This window comes from Eulemur rufifrons, chromosome 30 (assembly GCF_041146395.1).
Source record: "Eulemur rufifrons isolate Redbay chromosome 30, OSU_ERuf_1, whole genome shotgun sequence".
NCBI classification, from domain to species: Eukaryota; Metazoa; Chordata; class Mammalia; order Primates; family Lemuridae; genus Eulemur; species Eulemur rufifrons.
The window spans coordinates 18,161,328-18,182,806 of NC_091012.1; the positions used below are offsets into that span (position 1 = coordinate 18,161,328).

Sequence of the window (21,479 nt, forward strand, 5' to 3'; positions counted from 1 at the left end):
TTGCCATTTGTTCTTCTGTTGTATATCTGCCTCATCCTTCTTGTTGAATAATCCATCTTATCTTGCCATATTAGTAGGTCATACTTTGACTATTCCTGATAGTTTCTTTCCTGATTTTAGCAGTTCTCACAACCTTCCTGCTTAGACGTTGGTATAAATCCTCCTTGGATTGCAATACCTGTCTCTCAGAAAATCTGTCCTTGAGAAAATGACTTATAGTGGCAATATGATGTCCCCTTGGAAGAGAAAATAGTGCCCCAGTAGACAATTTATCTGGCAAATACAACCCAGAGAAAAGAAACAGCTTTCCTTCATATTAAGAATGCTAACTAATCAACCAGCTAACAGTACTCAAGAGTATAATTGCTAACCTTGAAATCACCTTGCTCTACTTTCTGTCCTGGAAAGTACATACATGCACATAGTTTTGGTTCAGGTTTCACTTTAAAGGTACTAACCATACACAATTGCTTCTATTGGAACATTTTTTTCTAGCTACTCATTATAGCTTCCCAGATTTAAAATGGTCCTAATATTCCAAAGCAGCCTAAGGCATTCAGAGGGCTCTTCGTTTATACTCCATTTTATCCCATAATATCTACACATCTGATAGAGGGACATCTCAAACAGAGCAGTGCAGGAGATCCCCACATGAGTGATGGGGCACCCTGCCCATACATTTTACTACGTACTCTCAGAAGCCAAAGGCCACCCCCAAAGGGCAGGTGGGTGGTCTCTACTATCAAGTCAGTATCTCTGGAGTATAGAGGCACCCCCTCCAACAAGCATGAATGTCAATAGATTTCATCCAGAAGCAACAGAAAACCAACACCTGTGCTCAGAAGAGCCTGGTGGACATTCAGAAAGACCTTACTTGGCACCTGGAGATGGAATGTGTGATTGAGGGGTGTGTGTGAGACTGTGGATTGGAGAAGCCACACTTATACTGGCATATGTAAGTCCTGATGTGCTAAGTCCAAGCCCTACTTTTCTGTCCATATCATAATGCCACCCAAGTGTGCCTCTGTGGCCCATGGAAGAAATATCTTTAAGACTTGTGGTGGCACTACATCTGACATGAGGTCCCATGGCACATGGAAACATGAGATCTGTGCACTGGAACCAAGGGCACATCAGGAAACCCAAAGGGCAGCTGCACCTGCTCTTAACCCTAGACCACTCTTACTTGACATAAACTTTACCTCGACATGTTCTGCCCTACAAGTCATACTCGTTGTGGTAATACACTGATGAAATTGGTCATGTCCTGCCTGACATTATTGTCTGTCACCAAGGGCCACAGTTGTCACTGCTTTTCAGACTTCAATTTTTTAAGGTCTTCCTTCTCTTCTCACAGCATACTCTCAACACTAAATAAAGTATATGTAACAGTGCTCCTTCTCCTTTCATATAAAAAAGATCTAAAATGCTCTGCTTAGTCAATTATTATCATCTATTTCTGGTTTTTTGACTTCACTGTTTATTCTCTTATAATGCTTGAGGACACTTTGCTTTAACTCATACCTTTCCCTTTCAGATTGTGATTTTTGCTCCCCCATACTCTTAAACTACCTCTCTATTCTTGTGGTACATTTTTTTTAAATTTATTTTATTTCAGCATATTATGGGGGTACAAATGTTTAGGTTACATATATTGCCCTTGTCCCCACCCCACCTCCCCCTTCCCCGGAGTCAGAGCTTCAAGCGTGTCCATCCCCCAGACGGTGTGCACCATACTCATTATGTATGTATACACCCATCCCCTCCTCCCCCCTCCCATCTGCCCAACGCCCGATGAATGTTTTCCTATATGTGCACTTAGGTGTTGATCAGGTAAAACCAATTTGATGATGAGTACATGTGGTGTTTGTTTTTCCATTCTTGGGATACTTCACTTAGTAGAATGGGTTCCAGCTCTATAGGAAAATACAAGAGGTGCTATATCAACACTGTTTCTTAAAGGTGAATAGTACTCCATGGTATACATATACCACATTTTATTAATCCACTCATGTATTGATGGGCACTTGGGTTATTTACACATCTTTGCAATTGTGAATTGTGCTGCTATAAACATTCAAGTGCAGATGTCTTTTTTACAGAATGTCTTTTGCTCTTTTGGGTAGATGCCCAGTAATGGGATTGCTGGATGAAATGGTAGATGTACTTGTATCTCTTTGAGGTGTCTCCATATTGCTTTCCACAGAGGTTGCACTAGTTTGCAGTCCCACCAGCAGTGTATGAGTGTTCCTATCTCTCCACATCCATACCAAATTTTATTGTTTTGGGACTTTTTGATAAAGGCCATTCTCACTGCAGATAAGTGATATTGTGGTTTTGATTTGCATTTCCCTGATGATTAGCGATGTTGAGCATTTCTTCATGTGTTTGTTGGCCATTAGTCTGTCTTCTTTTGAAAGTTTCTTTTCATGTTCTTTGCCCACTTTTTGATAGGGTTGTTTGATTTTTCATTGCTGATTTTCCTGAGTTCTAAATAGATTCTAGTTATCAGCCCTTTATTGGATGTGTAACGTGAATATTTTCTCCCATTCTATAGGTTGTCTGTTTGCTCTCGTGATAGTTTCTTTGGCTGTGCAGAAGCTTTTTAATTTGATCAGGTCCCATTTATTTATTTTTATTGTTGCTGTGATTGCCTTTGGGGTCTTCTTCATAAATTTTTTGCCTAGGCCAATGTCTAGAAGAGTTTTTCCAACATTTTCTTCTAGAATTCTTATAGTTTCACGCCTTAGGTTTAAGTCTGTTATCCACCATGAGTTGATTTTTTTGAGAGGTGAAAGGTATGGATCCTGTTTCAGTCTTCTGCATGTGGCTATCCAGTTTTCCCAGCATGTCTATACTACCCAAAGTGATCTACAGAGTTAATGCAATCCCTATTAAAATACCAACATCATTTTTCACAGATATAGAAAAAATAATTTTACGCTTCATATGGAGCCAGAGAAGACCCCGTATAACAAAAGCAATCCTAGGCAAAAAGAATAAAATGGGAGGCATCAATTTACCAGACTTCAAACTATGCTATAAGGCTACAGTAATTAAAACAGTATGGTCCTGGCACAAGAACAGAGACATAGACCTATGGAACAGAACTGAGAACTCAGATATAAAACCAGCCTTATGTAGCCATCTAAGCTTTGACAAAGCAGACAAAAACATACACTGGGAAAAAGAATCTTTATTCAATAAATTGTGGTATATTTTACACCCACCTTAGCCAATGCTTTTCCTGGTACCTTAAACCCTACTACCTAAGGTGCTATTGGTGATCCATTTGGGCCTATCTCAGAATCTATATATAACTGGCCCATTGATGGTGAAGTATATGTTAGTGACTAGAGTAGAGGTTGATAACTGTCCCCAATTTGGCTGAATATAACATGAAGATGTGTTTTTGGTCTATACTGTTCTGGCTACCACAGTGTTAAATTTAGTCATTGTGATGCTCACCACAAAGTGCCTCTCAAATCTCTTACTAAAGGGAGTATAAATGACCAAGGGCCAGCTTCTGTGTTCTATAATCTGTCATTGTTTTCCTGCCAAGACCACAAAGCCCGTGGACGACTCCTAACTACTGAATGAATATTCTTAAGAATACTAGTGAAAGTCTATTCCTTGTAGATGAAGACTCCTGTTATGGGCATCTTTTGCTTGGGAAATCCCCAAGAACCTTGCTGAAACCTTCTTAGAACTACATTGTGGTATAAGACCTTGCTTTCTTCCCTCTCTTCTCTATAGGGATAGGGCCTGTACCATGATCTAATAGCCCTCCAAGTCTAGACTCTAGCCCTATTTTCCCTCACATGTGTTTTCCCCAACAAATTACTTGCACATCTATTCCAATCTTGATATCTTTTTTAGTGCTGGACTAATGCAATTTTCAGCACTACAATTTGGGAGATTTCATATATAATCTGTATATCTGGCTCCTCTCAAAAATTCTGAAGATCTGGAAACATTAGACACCTGACAATAATCAGCTGGAACTGAGTAGTGGCTATGATTTTTGGACACTTCAGTTCACCCCTTTCTCCATGACCCACTGTCTCTTATACACAACTTATTTATGTTACTTGCCTAGCTCCTGCCAGCAGTTAATTTTGAGACATTGATGTAAAGGAACATTCTTTTAATTCATGTAATCCAGTATATTATTTTGCTAGTTATTATGCCAGATGCTGGTAGTGATGGAAAAAATGGCATAGACTCTGATTCCCTTGGAGCTTTTTCTTGTAATATGGCAAACAGACATTAGCCAATCACAGAAACAAAAACAAGTAAACACACAATTATAAGTTGTAATAAGTTCATTGAAGGAAAAAAGGGATCTATGAGAAAGTTATGAGGGTGTGATCCCCTTCTTTTCTCTATCTACATTTCTTCCCTTGGTAGTCCCATCCAGTCTCATGACTTTAAATACCAATTGAAATCCCAAATTTGTATCTCCAACTCAGATCTCTCCCCCGAACTCAAGACTCATATATCCAGCTGCCTCTCTGGTATTTTCACTTAGAAATTTAATAGACATTTTAAATTTAACAGATCCAAAACTGAAGTCCTAATCTTTTCCTACAAACCTGCTCCAGCAGTCTTCCCCATCTTGATTGATGACAATTTCATCCTTTCAGTTTCTCAGTCCAAATACCTTGGATCATCATTCATTCCTCTTTATCTCACACACCATATCCAATACATCAGCAAATCCTGTTGTCTGTGCCTTCAAAAAGACATAGAGTTCTGGCCCCTTTTCATCACCTCCATTGCCACCACCCTAGTCTAATCTAGTATCATCTCTTGTCTGGATTACTGTAGTAACTGCAATACTGCAGTAGCCTATTAACAGGTCTCCCTCCTCCTTTCCTTGGCCCATTTACAGTTTATTCTCAATATGGCAGCCAAAACAATCCATTTAAAACATATCATCATGTTAATTCTTTGCTTTAAAACTCTATAATAGTCTATCATTCATATCAGTAAAAACTGAAGTTTTTATATATTAGCTTACAAGGCCTCACAGGATCTGACCCACCTACCCCCACCTTTCTGACTTCATCTCCTGTTATTCTACCACTTGCTTACTGAGCTCCAGTCACAATGGTTTCTTTTGCTGTTCTTTGGCCACAAACAGATACAATCATAATTTAGAGCCTTTGCACTGGGTATCATCTCTGCCTATCTTACTTTACCCCAGATGTCCTCATGGCTAAGTCTTCATTTAATTAAATGTCATCTTTCTCAATGAGGCCTACCCTTACCACCATGAGCCAACCTATATCTCTTGAGTGGGGAGTTCAAGCCATTCACATTTATTGAGAGAACTGATAGGTAGGGCAGATTTGTGTTCATCCTGTTGGGTAGAACTTCATTGCTATGTTTTCTCTCTTGAGCCATTGTGGTATCTGGCCTTTGATCTTTAGCTTTTGAATAGTTTTACATTCATGAGTGTTTCTTGTGCTGGTCCATATGCAACTCTGTTTTGAGTACTTCTTGGAGGGCTGGTCTTGTCTTGGTGAATTCCCTCAGTCTTTGTTTACCTGAGAATGTCTTAATTTCTCCTTCGTATACAAAACTTAGCTTTGCTGGGTACAAGATTCTAGGCTGGGCATTATTCTGTTTCAGAAGAGTGAGGATGGGGTCCCAGTCTCTTCTTGCTTGTAAGGTTTCAGTTGAGAAATCTGGCGTTACTTGGATGGGCTTTCCTTTGTATGTTACTTGTTTCTTTCGCCTTGCAGCTCGAAGAACGGGCTCTTTAGTGGATATTTTGGTCAATCTGATGACTGCATGATGAGGTGTCATCCTATTTGCAATGAATCTCTCAGGGGTCCTTTGGGCTTCTTGTACCTGTATATCTCGATTTTTAGCAAGGCCTGGGAAATTTTCCTCAATTATATCTTCAAATAGTTTATCCACCCCTTGCGTATTATCTTCTTCACCCTCAGGAATGCCCATAACTCTCACGTTGGGCTTCTTCACATAATCCCACATTTCTTGCAGACTCTAGTCTTTTCTCTTATTTCTTTGCTCTATCTCTGTGACTGACTTATTTAATTGGAAGGTGTTATCTTCGATCTCTGAGATTCTTTCTTCTGTTTGATCTACGCTGCTCTTCAGGCTTTCCACTGTGTTTTGTAGTTCCCTGAATAAATTCTTCATTTCCAGGAGATCAGTTTGATTTTTCTTTAATGTTTCAATTTCTTTAGTGAATTTTTCTTCCAAGTCCTGGATTTTTTTGAGGTTTTTTTGTGTTGGTTGTCCATTTTTTCTTGCATATCATTCAGTTTTCTGATGATCCATGTTTGAAATTCTTCTGTCATTTTGGTGTTCTGAGTTTGGTTAATGTCCATTGCTAGAGAGCTGGTGTTTCTCTTTGGGGGTGTGCTTTCCATTTGATTCTTCGTCCTTCTGGAGTTCTTTCGCTTATTCCTTCCCATCTGGATCAGCTGCTGATTCTTGCCTTTAGATTTTTGTTTAGATGATGACACACCCTGTTTAGTCTCTGAGCCACTAGGTGGTGTTTGTGGGTGAGAGTTGACCACACCCTATACAATGAGTCAGTAGATGCAGTAAAAGGGTGTGCAGAATGACCTGCCTATCAGTAGGTGACACTTGCTGGGAGGGGCAGACTGCAGTGTTGTTTTTGGGTCCTGTAACCAGCTCTCGTTCCTCTGGAGAGACACTCTAGTGCCTCACGTGGTGGGTGGGGCCCTGGGACTTCCAGGTGTATCCTTATTTTGCACCTCAGTGGGGGCAGGTCAGGGAATGAGTCTTGGCAGAGCTGGGTTTGGTGAGCCTGCCCTCAAGCTCCACAATTGCTGTTAGCAGGGGTCAAAGGTCTGTTCTTTGCCTCTGGGCAAAGCTGCTAGGGAGGGGCTGGAATGGCCCCTGTCAGCAGAAAAGTCTGCATGTAGAGGGTGGGGCTGTCTGAGACCTACAGTCTAGAGCAGGCCTTACTCCTTTCCACCCTCCCCTATTCCGCAGTTTCTCCGGGGCCTCTGTCCGCAAGCAGGACCTCAAGCCAGTGGATCTACCCTGGCTGTCATGCCTGCCAGGAGGTTCCTTGCCCAGGATCCCAGCCTGGGCTGGGCGCACGGCCTTCCTGTGAGAGGAGGGTTGTCCCTCAGGCATGCTGGTCTGCCCTTGAAGGCACACACACTCAGTAGGGTCCTTCACAAATAACCCTTCTGTGCCCCAGGGCAATACGATTGAGGCCTGGGTGTATGGGATCTGGTCTGCAGGGCTGTCCCCTGGGCCCTGGAGATCAATCCCTGACCCTTCCAGGGATAGGAGTGCTGGTCTCAAGTCACCCACGGGGTGCCCAAGCTGGATCGATGTCTCTCCGCCTCAGGATTTGCCCCGTTCTCCTGTTGTCACCAGGCAAGCAGCACCTGGGAGGGTGGGCGGGTAGGGAGCTCTCCATCTGAGTACCCCTCAATCTGCTGTAGGTCCCCAAAAGGAGAGATCCCGTTCCCTGCAGATGCTTCCAGGTGGTGGCTAAATTGTCTCTCTCGGCAGTGGCCGGTAGGCAAAAGGGGAGGGGAGAATGAAGCAATATGGTGCCTGCCGATGGGCTCGGGTCTGCAGACCAGGAGGTGTCCCGAGGCAGATGGGAGCCTGGTGTCCTGTCCACAAGAGGCTCATGGCTCACTGGCGGTGGCCGTCTCTGGGCTGGTGTGGGCAGGTCTCTCCGCTCAGGAGCCCACTCACAGTCCAAAACGCAAGGGAGGGGAAATGTAGCAGCTCCACCTACCCTTGTTGCTGGTCTCCAAGCCTCTTGGGGGCCTTTTTCCTTCCAGATCTCCTCCGCAGCTTCTTCATGTGGAGTCTCTTGTAGTTTTAGGCATTCTTCCTTCTGACCCTCGTCTGATCTATGTTCGTCTGCCTGATTATTTTTTTTTTACTTTCTTCTAAAATCTGTCTTTTTTGCAGAGACACTCTAGCTGGCGGTTTTTCTCGTCCACCATCTTGATTCCTGAACTCCTGACCACCATGTATAAAAGTCCAACCTCCAACACAACCCTTTATCCTGCTGTCTTTTCATAGCTTACTATATAATTTACTTATTATGTTTGTCTTTAATTATCTATGTTTTCCTACCAGGAGATGAGCTCCATGAAAACAGACTTTTTGTCTGCTTTGTTCACTGATATATCTGAAGTGCCTAAAACAGTGTCTGGCACATAATAGGCACTCAATAAATACATGTTCAACTAATTCATTAATTAGTTAATAAGAGTGTCAAAGAAGGTATCTCAATGAATTGATATTTAATCTGAGACCCAAAGAATAAATGAGAGAGCATAGTAGGCAGAGAAGACAATATATGTGATAGCCTTGAGGTAGTGGGTCAATATAGATGGAGCCAATTATGTATAAATCCTTGTAAAGAGATGACTTTCAGACCTTTTGCCTCCTCTCAAGGAGCTCACAGAAAATAGAGTGAGAAAAATAATTAAACAAATTATTATACATGTTCTAAGTGCACTAATAAGGGTATGCACAGAGAGTTGTGAAAACACCGAGTAGGTAGGTATTAACTCTTCTAAGAGAGCTGGGAATATTTTACAAAGAAGGTGACATTTGAGCTAGGTCTCAGGCAGGAGAGCGACATGATGAAAGTGTTTTAAAAAGATTAATCTGGCAATAATATGGAAAGTGGATCGGAATATGGATGGACTGGAGGCAAGGAAACCATCTAGTCTATGGCAATAGTCCAGGTATGAGGTGATGAAGGCATCTATAGGAATGGAAAGAGAAGGACAAATCTGAAAGACATTTGGAAGGAAAAATTGACAGGAGCTAAATGGACTCTTGGCTTTAAGCCTTCCAGGAGGTAATGCTTCTTCCTTAGTAATAACCATGAAACAATTCAGATTGACCTATTATGTAATTGCCTACTCTGACTAGAATTTCTAGCTATGGCTGTTCTCCAAAATTTTTTGTTATTATGATTGATACTTGTTGGACTTTAATTTACATTAAGATGGCTTTAAACTCTAAAGGTTGGGAAGCTCTCAAAAACATAATTTTGACTATGAAACAGCAAATTATTCCGTTAAAGGAGAAAAGAGGAAAACCATAGGGCCATATAGGAAGTTTTACAATGAGCTCATAGTTTATTTTTTTAAAAGATGATATATAAAAGATGGAAATAAAGAATACAAAAGCAAGGATAAATATAACAGGTGGCATGTGCTTAAAGGATTAGTATTTGGAAGGATAAGGCCCCAGATTACCTCAGGCTTATAGAAATACATATTTGTAAAGACAACTAGAACAATATTTTAACTGTGCTCTCAGAAAAAGTACATGTGTCCTGGCATGGGTAAATTATAACTCAGACAATATTATTAAACTATTCTCAGTGATCAAAGGAATTTAGAAAAATAGGAGAGGTCCTTTAAGATTGGAATTATGTAAAAAATATTACTGATTCTAACAAAGAAGAAGAGGGAAGTCTTCAATTTGCTAACTGGTGAGCTAAATATCTCCTGGGTTTGTTTCTAGAACAGATTTTCAAAATACTGAGTACTTAGAAAATTACAAAGTTATCAACAAAGTCATTCAACACAAACCTAGTTTTTATTTCTGACAAGGTTATTAGAGGTAGTTTATGGAACTATGGCAAACATAGTATATACGTTGAATGAATGATGAATGAATGAAATTTCAGCAAGACTTTAACAAGTCTTTTATGACAATAAAATATGAATTAGCTAATTAATATAATTATATATTGATTAAATACTGTATTCAAAGAGTGCTGAGTAATAGATTATAGGCAATGGAAGAATTTTTTGATGACCTGCTATAAACTCTACCTTTGGCTTGACCTGGTCAATATTTTTATTACTTAAGTGAAGATTTAGAACAGACATCAGATTTAAAGAGGCTGTGAAACTGGAAGAAGAGTAATTCAATCCACTTCCCACAAACATTTATGGAGTCCTAGTAAGTACTAGGAACCATTCTAGATGTTAGGGTATAAAAGTGAATGAAACATATAGTTCTTCCTGTTGAGGAACATCCAGTATTATTAGGGGGAAAGATATATAAACATACCCTTTCAGCATAACGTATTAAGAAGAAAGAGATATAAAAAGAGTGTTATGAGAGAAGAAAAGAAAGCAACTTGTTTATTCTGGAAGTTTAGAGACTTCTTTGATGTGATGATATCCAGGCTGACTCTTAAAAGATGAATAAAAGTCAGAATAGGAAGGACTTCCAGTTTGAAGGAATGAAGAGCATGAACATGAGTTTCTCTGAATAGGAAAGAATCTGGTGGATCTAGGGGTAAACAATAAAGTACAAAAAGATAAGTAGCAGGAAGTTAGGCTGAGAAGTAGCTTAGGACCAGGTAGTAGAAGGCAGGGCAAGAGTAGATATGGATAGATCAGTTAGGAGACTTTGAGTGAGAAATAATGGTGGGCCTGGAATGGAATGGTGGCAAGTATAGATACAATGCAGTAGGTCAAGTTTGAGAATCATGTATAATATAGAACCAAATGGAAATACTTAAACTGAAAAGTGAAATATATGAAATGAAAAACTTTTGGGATCACCTTAACTGCAAACTAGAAATAGAAAGGGGCCAGTAAATAGAAAACATCAAAGTTGAAGAACAAAAAAAAAAAAAAATAAGTAAAATGAAAGATGATAACAGGGTATAAAAGAAACATGATACTTTGACTAAATTGCATTAAATTTCCCTAATCATTAACGATGTTGAACATGTCTTCATAAATTTATTGATCATATGTGTTTTCTCTTCTTAGAAATGTCTGTTCGTCTTGTTTGCTCACATATTGTTTGCTTTTCCTGTTGATTTGTAGGATGCCTTTAAATATTCTTGATACTAATATTTTGTCAGTGGTATGAATTTCAAATACCTACTCCCAGTTTGTAAATTGCTTGGATTTTTTTTTTATTTCAGCTTATTATGGGGGTACAAAAGTTCAGGTTATATATATTGCCCATGTACCACCCATCCCCCCGAGTCAGAGCTTCAAGCGTGTCCATTCCCCAGACAGTGCTCATCGCACTCATCATGTAGTTATACCCCCATCCCCTCCCCCCACCCCCATCCCCCCGAGTCAGAACATTCAAGCGTGACCATTCCCCAGATGGTGCTCAACGCACTCATCATGTAGGTATAAATTTTAAATTTTTAAAAATCAAAACTGGTAACATTTCAGTAGTAAGATAAGAGAAAGTGGGGAAGGAGAGACTTTCTTTTTGTTTTCTACTCTTCTTTATGGTTTGAATATTAAAACATATGCATTTTTGTATGTGTGAATGGCAGTAATGGAGATTTCAATTGTATGTGCCAAACCTCATCAACAGTTTCCTTGATGGAATGGGAATGGCAAATAATGAGAGAAGGATGTTTTCACTCTTTATTTTATATATATTTTTGGTTGTGTAGGTTGTTTTTAATTTCCCCTCCTTTTTTTTTTTTTACAATGAGCAAGTTTGGTTTTTAAAGTATATGCAGAACAATCAAACACTTCTTCAAAGAACCCGACTCATGCAGAGTTCTGCCAGTTTTCCCAGGCATAATTAACGGCTTTCTCCTTTGTACTTTTTCACTGTACTCTGTGCTTAAAACTATTATAGGTAGCAGTAGTTATCACCCTATACTTGTGTTTCTTCTCCACTAGATTGTGAGCCTCTTGAATGGTAGCTGGAATTGCTCAGTTGTCTGTTTGTATTCTCAGTACTTAAGAAAGTGCCTATTCCACACATGCTTAGTAAAATTTATTGGGTAAAATAATGAAGAAATGAATGAATGCATTTTCTTAAGAGTAGATTTTGGGGGTATTCAATGCAGTGGGAGAAGAGTATTTTGATTAAGAATTGAATATTAGACCAGGGGTTGGAAAATTTTTTCTTTGAGGGGCCAGATAGCAAATATTGTAGGCTTTGGTGTCATACTCTTCTTTGTTTTTCCTTACAATCCTTTAAAAATATAAAATTTATTCTTAGCTTGTGGGCTGTGGATTGTCAGCCTCTTAGACAGTACCTGTAGATAAGAGGTTGGAAAACAAGAGACAGTGAAGAAATAAATGTAACCCACATGTCAGCAAAGACCTTTCTATGCTCTCCTCCTAGCACTCAGCCACAAAATCTCAATAAATGTGACTTTAGCCCTCAATTTCATAGCCTGTTATTTCAGAATGCTCGCAAGTCATTAATAAATTTTATTATGTCTCCAGCTATGGCCTTTGTGTATTTGATTAGTTTCATCCCACATCAACATGAACTTCAGTCCTTTCATCAGCTTACACCTCACATACATACACATGTGTGTGCACAGACATACACACACACACAATCCCCCTAAAAATAAGCATTTTGTGGATTTAGTTACTTTACTGAATATTTGGGGGGTAATTGAGAAGGTTCACATCAAGAACCACACAGCCTATCTGCAGTTACATGGTTTTCTCCCTCCATTCCCACAAGACAGATTAATGCCTTTTATGATCTTATGCCAATGGAGTTGTCTTATTAATTTTTCTAAAACCATACCACTCAGAGTCACCAATTCCAAGCAGATTTATCAAGGCACTTTCTCCAACAGATACAGTTTATTCTTAACAATAGCCATAATAATTATAGTGATAACAGTAGCAGCTGAAACATATATAGGGCTTACTATGGGACAGACTCAATTCTAAGTAGTTTAGTCCTCACAATAAACCCATGAGATAAATATCATCCTCTTTTTCCAAAAAAGGAAATGGAATTATTGAGAATTTAAGTAGCTTGTCCATAGTCACACATATTCAGTATAGAAGAAAGTTTCAAGTAGTCAGGATAAGGATGATCCAGCAGAGAGGTCCAGAAGGATGATACCTGAAGAATGATCCTTGTACAGTCATGAATTGCTTAATGACAAGGAATACTTTCTGAGAAATGCATTGTTAGGCGATTTCATCACTGTGTTACTATCACAGAGTGTACTTACACAAACCTAGGTGGTATAGCCTACTACACTCCTAGGCTACATGGTACATCCTACTGCTCCTGGGCTACAAACCTGTATAGCATGTGACTGTGCTGAATACTGTAGACAATTGTAAAATAGTGCTAAGTATTTGTGTATCTAAACACCTCTAAACATAGAAAAGGTATTGTGTTGTGTTACAGCACTACAATGTCAATAGGTGTTAGGAATTTTTCAGGTCCATTATCATCTTACAAGACCACCTCATATATGTGATCCATTGTGACATCGTTATGCAACGTATGAGTGTATGTGTTTGCAAGGTTAAGATTAGTGAATTTTTTAAAGAACTACTCAATTAGGTAGTGGAGCAGAAGCAGGATTGCAAGGCATAAAATAAGAGTGGCTGGTTAGAAAATGGAAGTAATGGTTATAGACCACGTATGCTTAGCTTTCCAGAATTTCTCCTTTGTTTAATCCTCTGCAGTGGAGATCATTAAATCTATTATTTTACATAGTTATATCTATAGTATTCATGTAGCCTCATAAAAGTTGTTTTATATTGTTGCTAACTTTCTTTTGTCATTGTCCAGTCTTCTAGGATGTGGTGCCACAGGTTGTCCTACCTACAAAGCAAGCTTCAGGACTTGCTGAAGGGGAGAGTCATATGTTGGGCCATTCAACAGCCTAACTTCAGAAGATTATTTCCTTTAGCCATCCGTTGGCACCATACAACCTCCAAGGCTCAGAATTGTGCTTGGCAGCAACATGAAGATCATTTTGGTAAGAGATGTGTGGGGACAGATACTTTTTAAAAATTGTACAAAAATATTGTGTTAAGAATGATAAAATTGTGTTAAGAAAACACAAAACTTACCATCTTAAGTATACAATTTAGTAATGTTAAGTATATTAACATGGTTATGCAATACCAAATATGTTTTGTATGGTTTGAAAATACTTTTTATGGAGTTGAGAGAATCTCTAGCAATTTATTTCCTAGATTATTCTAGAAGTTGGGAGAAAGACAAAATATAGGGAGGGCACCAGTGAAATCCCATCCCAACTAGGAAAAGGCAACTCTGCCCTGCTCCAGCCCGACTCACTCATCTCCCTGCCTTACCTAAGGAAAAAAAGAAATAAAGAAAGACTCAATATTCAAGAGAAAGAGTTTTAAAGACATAGACTAGGAATATTACAATCATAGAAGATATTAAGTGGCTAATAGAGGAGAAGCTTTACCCCTATGTATGAGTTTTCTAGGGCTGCCATAACAAATTACACAAACTAGATGGCTTAAAACAACATAAATTTATTCTTTGATAGTTCTAGAGGCTAGACATCTGAGATCCAGGTCTTGATAGGGCCACACTCCCTCCCAAGACTCTAGGATATAATCTTCCCTTGCCTCTTCTAGTTTCTTGTGTTTGCCTGCAACCATTGACATTACTTTGCTTGTGACAGCATCACTCCAATCTGTGCCTCCATCTTCACATGGCCTTCTTCATTGTGTCTTCAGATCTCTGTAGCTTCAAATCTCTCTCTTATGAGGATACCATTCATTGGATTTAGGGCCCACCCTAATCCATTGTGAACTCATTTTAAATTGGTTATATCTGCAGACTCTCCAAATAAGGTTACATTCACAGGTTCCAGGGGTTAGGACCTCAACGTATCTTTTAGGGGGATACATTTTAATCAACCACACCCTGGAAAAGAGACAAAAACAATCGTGAAGGCCACACTCCCAAGACACAGGTCCACTGTGCACTCTATGGACTGAGACTTAATCAGAAGATTATAGAATGCTCTCCTTCCCCACACACTACAACAAGTTAATAAACCTCCAGTTAAAATAACAGTGGATTATACCTGGGAGAGCTGCAAGAGACAGGGTCTCTGAGGTATAGCACAAAGGGAAAGACCAAAGCCAAAAGGGGAGACAAAAACATAATCACTAGAGGGATTTAAAGCCTCTGGTACCCATAGAGATAACAAACGACAAACCCAGCCTAACTCCTGACCAGATTAATAAAAATACTCATGGCAAAGTCCTATTTACCTCAATAACTACCACTCTATACAACATGTGTGTCTTTCAACAATAACAAAATTACAAAACATGTTAGAGAAAGAAATAACACAATTAGAAGAGATAAAGCAAGATCAGGACTAGACTTACATATGACACAGGTGTTGAATTTATCAGTCAGAATTTTAGGATTATTTTTTCTATTTCTATGAAAAATGCATTGAATCTATAGATCAATTTGAGTAGTATGGAAATTTTAACATTAGTTTTGCCACTCCATGAGCATGAAATATCATTCCATTTACTGTATTTTCTTCAATTTCTTTCCTCAATGTTTTATAGTTTTGAATGTAGAGATTTTTCATTTCTTTGATTGAATTTATTCCTAAGTATTTTTATTGCAGCTATTGTAAATGAAATTTTTTTCTTGATTTCCTTCTTGAATAGCTGATATTAGTGTATAGAAATGCTACTGATTTTTTGTGTGTTGATTTTACTGAATTTGTTTATTAGCTCTACCAGTTTTTTGGTAACATCTTTAGGGTTTTCTAGATACGAGGTCATGTCAAAAGCAAACAGAGACAATTCATCTCTTCCTTTTCTATTTGGATGCCTTTTATTTCTTTCTCTTGCCTAATCACTCTGGCTAGTACTATGTTGAATAGAAATGGCAAGACTGGGCTTTCTTGTCTTATTCTGATCTTAGAGAGAAAGCTTTCAACTTAAGATCCTGATAGCCAAAGCAATTTTGAGGAAAAAGAACAAAGGTGGAGGCATCATGCTACCTGATTTCAAAATATATTACAAAGCTATAGTAATAAAAAAAGCATGGTACTAGAATAAATACAGACACATCAACCAATGGAACAGAATAACAAGCCCAGAAATAAATCATGCATTTATGGTCAATTGATTTTTGACAAAGGTCAAAATGTTTGTCAATTATGAACACACAATGGGGAAAGGAGTCTCTTCAATAAATAATGTTGGGACAAGTGGGTATACACATACAGAAGAATGAAATCGGACTCTTATCTCACACCATGTACAAATATCAACTCAAAGTGGATTAAAGACTTAATTTAAGACAAGAAACTGTAAAACTCTAGAAGAAAACTTAGAGGAAAAGCTACATGACATTGGTCTGGACAATGATTTTTTTATATAACCCCAAAAGCACAGGCAACGAGTGCAAAAATAGACAAATGGGAGTATATCAAACTAGAAAGCTTCTGCACAGCAAAGGAAAAAACAGAACGAAGAGACAGCCCACATATTGGGAAAAAATATTTGTAGACCATGTATCTGGTAAGGGGTTAATACTCAATATATATAAGTAACTCAATGCAATAGCAAGAAACCAACATGTTTAAAAGATGGGCAAAGGATATGAACAGACATTTCTCAAAAGAACACATATAAATGGCCAACAGGTATATTAAAAATGCTCAACATCACTAATCATCAGGGAAATTATTATCAAAAAAGGTAAAAGATAGCAAGTGTTGGCAAGGATGTGGAGAAGGGGGAACCTTTGTACACTATCAGTGAAAATGGAAATTAGTAGAGGCATTATGGAAAACAGTATGGAGGTTCCTCAAAAAATTAAAAATAGAACTACCATATGTTCCAGAAATCCCACTACTGGGTGTGTGTGTGTGTGTGTATATACACACACATACACACACACACATATCCAAAGGAGATGAAATCAGTAATTGAAGAGATATCTTTACTCCCATGTTTATTACAGCACATTATTCATAATAGCCAAGATATGAAATCCACTTAGGTGACTGTCTTAGTCCATTTTTCATTGCTTAAAGGAATATCTGAGGCTAGGTAATTTATAAAGAAAAGACATTTATTTGGCTCATGTTTCTGCAGGCTGTACAAGAAGCATGGCACCAGCTTCTGCTTCTGGTGAGGGCTTCAGGGAGCTTCCAATTAATGCAGAAGGTGAAGGGGGAGCCAGTGGGTTATATCCAAAGAGAGAGAGAGGAGGAGGAGCCAGGCTGTTTTAAACAGTCATCTCTCATGTGAACTAATAGAGTGAGAACTCACTCACCACCTCAGGGAGGTTACCAAGCCATTCATGAGGGATCTGTTCCAATGACCGAAACACTTCAAACTTCCAATACTGGGATCAAATTTCAACATGACATTTGGAGGGGACAAACATCCAAACTATATCAGTGCCCATCAGTGCATGAATGAATAAATAAAATGTGGTATATATATACACAGTGAAATACTATTCAGCTTTTAAAAAGATGGAAATCCTGTCATTTCAGACAACATGGGTGAACCCAGAAGACATTATGTTAAGTGAAATAAGCTGGGCACAAAAAGACAAATATTACATGATCTCACTTACATGTGGAATCTGAAAAAAAACCAAACTCATAGTATAAAGTAGAATGGTGGTTACCAGAGGCTAGAGACTAGGGCATGGAGAGGTATTGATGAAATGATACAAGTTTTAATTAGACCAGAGGAATAAGTGCAAGAGATCTATTTTTCAACATGGTGACTATAGTTAACAATAATATATTGTATATTTCAAAAAATGCTAAGAGAGTAGATTTCATATGTTCTCACCACAAAAAATAAGTATGTAAGGTGATGGATATTTTAATAATTCACTGGCTTAATTATACTACAGTGCATACATACATTAAAATGTTACATTATATCCCATAAATATAAATAATTATTATTTGTCAATTAAAACGATTAAAAAGAAATAGGCAGGAAATTTAAAATAACTATTATTAATATGTTAATGAAGCTAATGGAAAAGGTAGACAAAAGACCAGTTTGATGATGTCAGCAGAAAGATGGAAAATATAAGAAATAATCAAATGGAAATTCTGAAAATCAAAATGACAGTACCAGAAATGAATGGTTTTGATGGGCTCATCAGTAGCATTGACATATCCAAGGATATAATTGGTGAATGTAAAGATAGATAAGTAGAAATTACCCCAACTGGGAGACCCTGGAAGATGGCTGACTAGAGACATTAGCTGTCCAAGTGTCTTGGTAGGAAGGAAAGGTTTTAGATGAAAGAGAAAAAAAACAGATAAACATAGATCAGGGGTAATTCTGAGGGAACGGTGCCAGAAGTTGTAGGGGAGCTCCATGGGAAGAAGTTGCAGAGCAGAACAAGGTGGAGCATGATATTGGCAGAGATCAGTGCCCAAGAGGCTTGGAGTCCAGCAGAAAGGGTAGATGGATCAGTTTGTTTCTCCCACCCTCACATCTCTGACAGTGGGCTTCTTGGCTGCTGGAGTGACTTTCTGCTCCCACAAACCCAAAAGCTGCTGCCGCCAGAAAACTGGAGCTTCTTGTGGACAAATGACCAGGCTTATAGCCCCCCCTGGGGCACTTCCAGTCACCACAGACCTGAACTGAAATGGCAGGCACCATATTGCTTCTCTACTCACTGTGAGCTTTTATCCTCCCCAGGGGACTTCAGCCTCTCAGTTTTTGGCTTGCTCGTTCCCATGCAAACATTTCCCAACTTTGGCTCAGGCTGGGGGAGGCACAGGGATCCAGTGGGTCCCGGAGCAAGTACATTCCAGGCAGGCTGCCCTGCAGGGAGGGGAACGAAAATGACCAGAGTGCTAGCTTTCCTCCCTTCAAGACTCTGTTCATCCCACTCCACTCCCCCACCCATGGCTGCCAAGAGAGATTCTTGAGCCACCACACCAAGGTTTCTACAGAGAGTGGGACTCAAATCATTTTCTCTTAAAGTCCTGCAGCAGACTAAGAGGTTGCTCAGACTGTGAGCTTCCTGCTCACTAGCACTGCCTGGTGCTGCATGAACAGTGGATCCATCAAAGCTGAAGCAGGGACATCATACCTGCTGGAGTACCCCATAGGCAACTTGAGACCAGCACACTTCTCCCTGCCATGGTCAGGGATTTATCTTTGGGGACCCTGGGGCAGGCCTGTAGGCCAGACCCCATACTCCCAGGATTCGATTGTGTTTCTCAGTGGCATGGAGTGGAAATTTGTGAACTGATCTCAGAAGGTGAGGGAGCCTGCATTGGTAGAACTGAGAGGAGAGTTCAGTGTGGGTCCCAGCTGTGGCATACTCATGGAGCACCCCTTCCCCCACAGGAAGGTCGAGCTCTCAGCCCAGGCCAGGATCCTGGGCAGGGAAGATCCTTAGCCTGCAGTGTACTCATGGAGCAGCTCAGCTAATTTGAGCTCTTGCTTGCCAGTAGACATTCAAAGGAGAATACAGAGCAGAGGAGTGAGGAGAAGAGTGAAACCCACTCTTGACAGTCAGATTGTCAATCTCAGATGGCCCTGTATCTACAAGGAGGCTTCCAGGTTGGGTGGGGCCACTTCAGACCCTCCCTGGCAGGGTTTCCCAGAAGCTGGGAACTGACCTATGACCCCTGGCAAAATAGCTACATTGATGGCTTTTGTGGAGCCTGAAGGCAGAGTGGCCCAACCCAGCCCCACCTAGCCCCACTCCCCGACCTACGCAGAGAATAGGGACTCATCATCTTGAAGTTCCAGGGCCCCACTCACCACCTGGGGCACTCCTGAGGGAATACAGGTGGTCACAGGTCCCAAAAACAACACTTCAGCTTGTGCCTTCTGGCAAGTGCCACCTACTGACATGGAGGTCAGTCTGCACAGCACTTTACAGCATCTATTGACTCAATCATACAGGGTGTGGTTAATTCTCACCCACAAGCACCACCTACTGTCTCAGAGACTAAACTGGGCATGAGAATACAACTCACACTGTTAAGTAGACCATAGGGATGGGGAAAGAGAAAGGAGTTCAAAGACCTCCATCCTCCCCATCACAGAAAGGGAATCTACGCACACACACAGCTCACCACAGGTACAGCCCACAAACAACTAGCCACTGAGAAAACCACCACATTAAGGTTATCTACAACCAAGGCATCCATCCAGAAACTAGAGCACCATCAAAGCACCCACAAGCAAAGCCAAAGTTTCTTACCCAACATATGCCAAAAACATACTCAAACGAGTTAGGAAGGAGAGAAGCCCCATTTAAACAAAAGATAATCCAAAAATAAGAAGCAACACCTGCTCCAGGTGAGAAGGATTCAGCGAAAGAACTCCAGAAGTACGAAAAATCAGAGCAAAAGAACACCCCCCCAAAGGGAACACCAACTCTCTAGCAATGGATACAAACAAAAATGAAAATATTGAAATGACAGATAACTAATTCCAAATATGGATTGTAAGGAAACTCAATGAAATCCAAGAGAAAATGGAAAACCAACTGAAACAAACCAGAAAAAACAATTCAGGAAATGAATGAAAAATTCACTAAAGAGGTCAACATATTAAAAAAAAAATGGAACTCCTGGAAATGAAAAATTCATTTAAGGAAATACAAAACACAGTGGAAAGTTTTAAGAATAGAATGCACCAGGCAGAAGAAAGAATCTCAGAACATGAAGATAACTCTTTTGAATTAACTCAGTCAAAAATAGAGAGAATTAAGAGGAATGAACAAAGCCTACAGGAAATATGGCATTATGTAGTATGGCCTAATATAAGAATCATAGGCATTCCTGAGGGTGAAGAAGAAAATGCACAGGGCTTCAAACCCTATTTGAGGGAATAATTGAGGAAAACTTCCCTGTTTTTGCTAGAGATTTAGACATCCAGTTACAAGAAGCTCAACGAATACCTGGCAGATTCATTGAAAAGAGGCAATCTCCAAGACACAGAGTCATCAGACTGGCCAAAGTCAACATGAAGGAGGAACTCCTGCAAGCTGGGAGGTGAAAACATCAAGTAACTTACAAAGTAAAACCCATCAGGCTAAGTACAGACTTCTCAACTGAGACCTTACAAGCCAGAAGGGAGTGTGGCCACATCTTTGGTCTTCTTAAACAGAACAACTGCCAGCCTAGATTTCTGTATTCTGAAAAACAAAATTTGATACAGGAAGAAGAAATAAAGGCTTTTCCAGAGAAGCAAACACTGAGGAAATTTGTCCAGTCCAGACCTGCCCTGCAGGAAATACGCAGAACTACATTATACATGCAGATTCAAGGTGAAAGGATAGAAAAAAAAATTCCATCTCATTGCTTGTTATTGATCTGTTCATAAGTTCGGTTTCTTCCTGATTGAGTCTTGGGGTGTCATGAATTTCCAGAAATTTGTCCATTTCCTCGACATTTCTGATTTTATGTGCACAGAGATTTTCATAGTATTCACAGATGATATTTTGTATTTCTGTGGTAGTTGTAATATCTTCTTTTCCATTTCTGATTGAGCTTATTTGAGTCCTTTCTCTTCTGTTCCTGATTAGTCTAGCAAGAGGTCTATCAATGTTTATCTTTTCAAAGAACCAAGTTTTTGTTTCGTTGATCTTTATTATTTTCTTGTTTCCAATTTCATTTAGTTCTGCTCTTACCTTAGTTATTTCTTTTTTTCTGCTGATTTTCAGATGGTTTGCTCTTCCTGATCTAG

At 39.5% G+C, this 21,479-nt stretch overlaps 1 protein-coding gene across 3 annotated transcripts in view; it reads left to right on the forward strand.

The window, feature by feature from the left end:
• Positions 1-21,479, forward strand: part of TMLHE (trimethyllysine hydroxylase, epsilon) — a 97,382-nt gene that overhangs the window by 25,175 nt on the left and 50,728 nt on the right. The window contains exon 2 of one of the 3 annotated variants that reach the window (XM_069462969.1): positions 13,679-13,747. The exons of 1 other annotated variant lie outside the window; for it this stretch is intronic. Coding sequence is in view for 1 of the 2 variants with exons in the window: in XM_069462966.1 (XP_069319067.1) it covers positions 13,567-13,747 (181 nt within the window). In the remaining variant the exon portion in view is untranslated. Of the gene's footprint in view, positions 1-13,557; positions 13,748-21,479 lie in introns of all 3 variants that reach the window. One more of the 3 variants, XM_069462966.1, reaches the window with a different exon arrangement.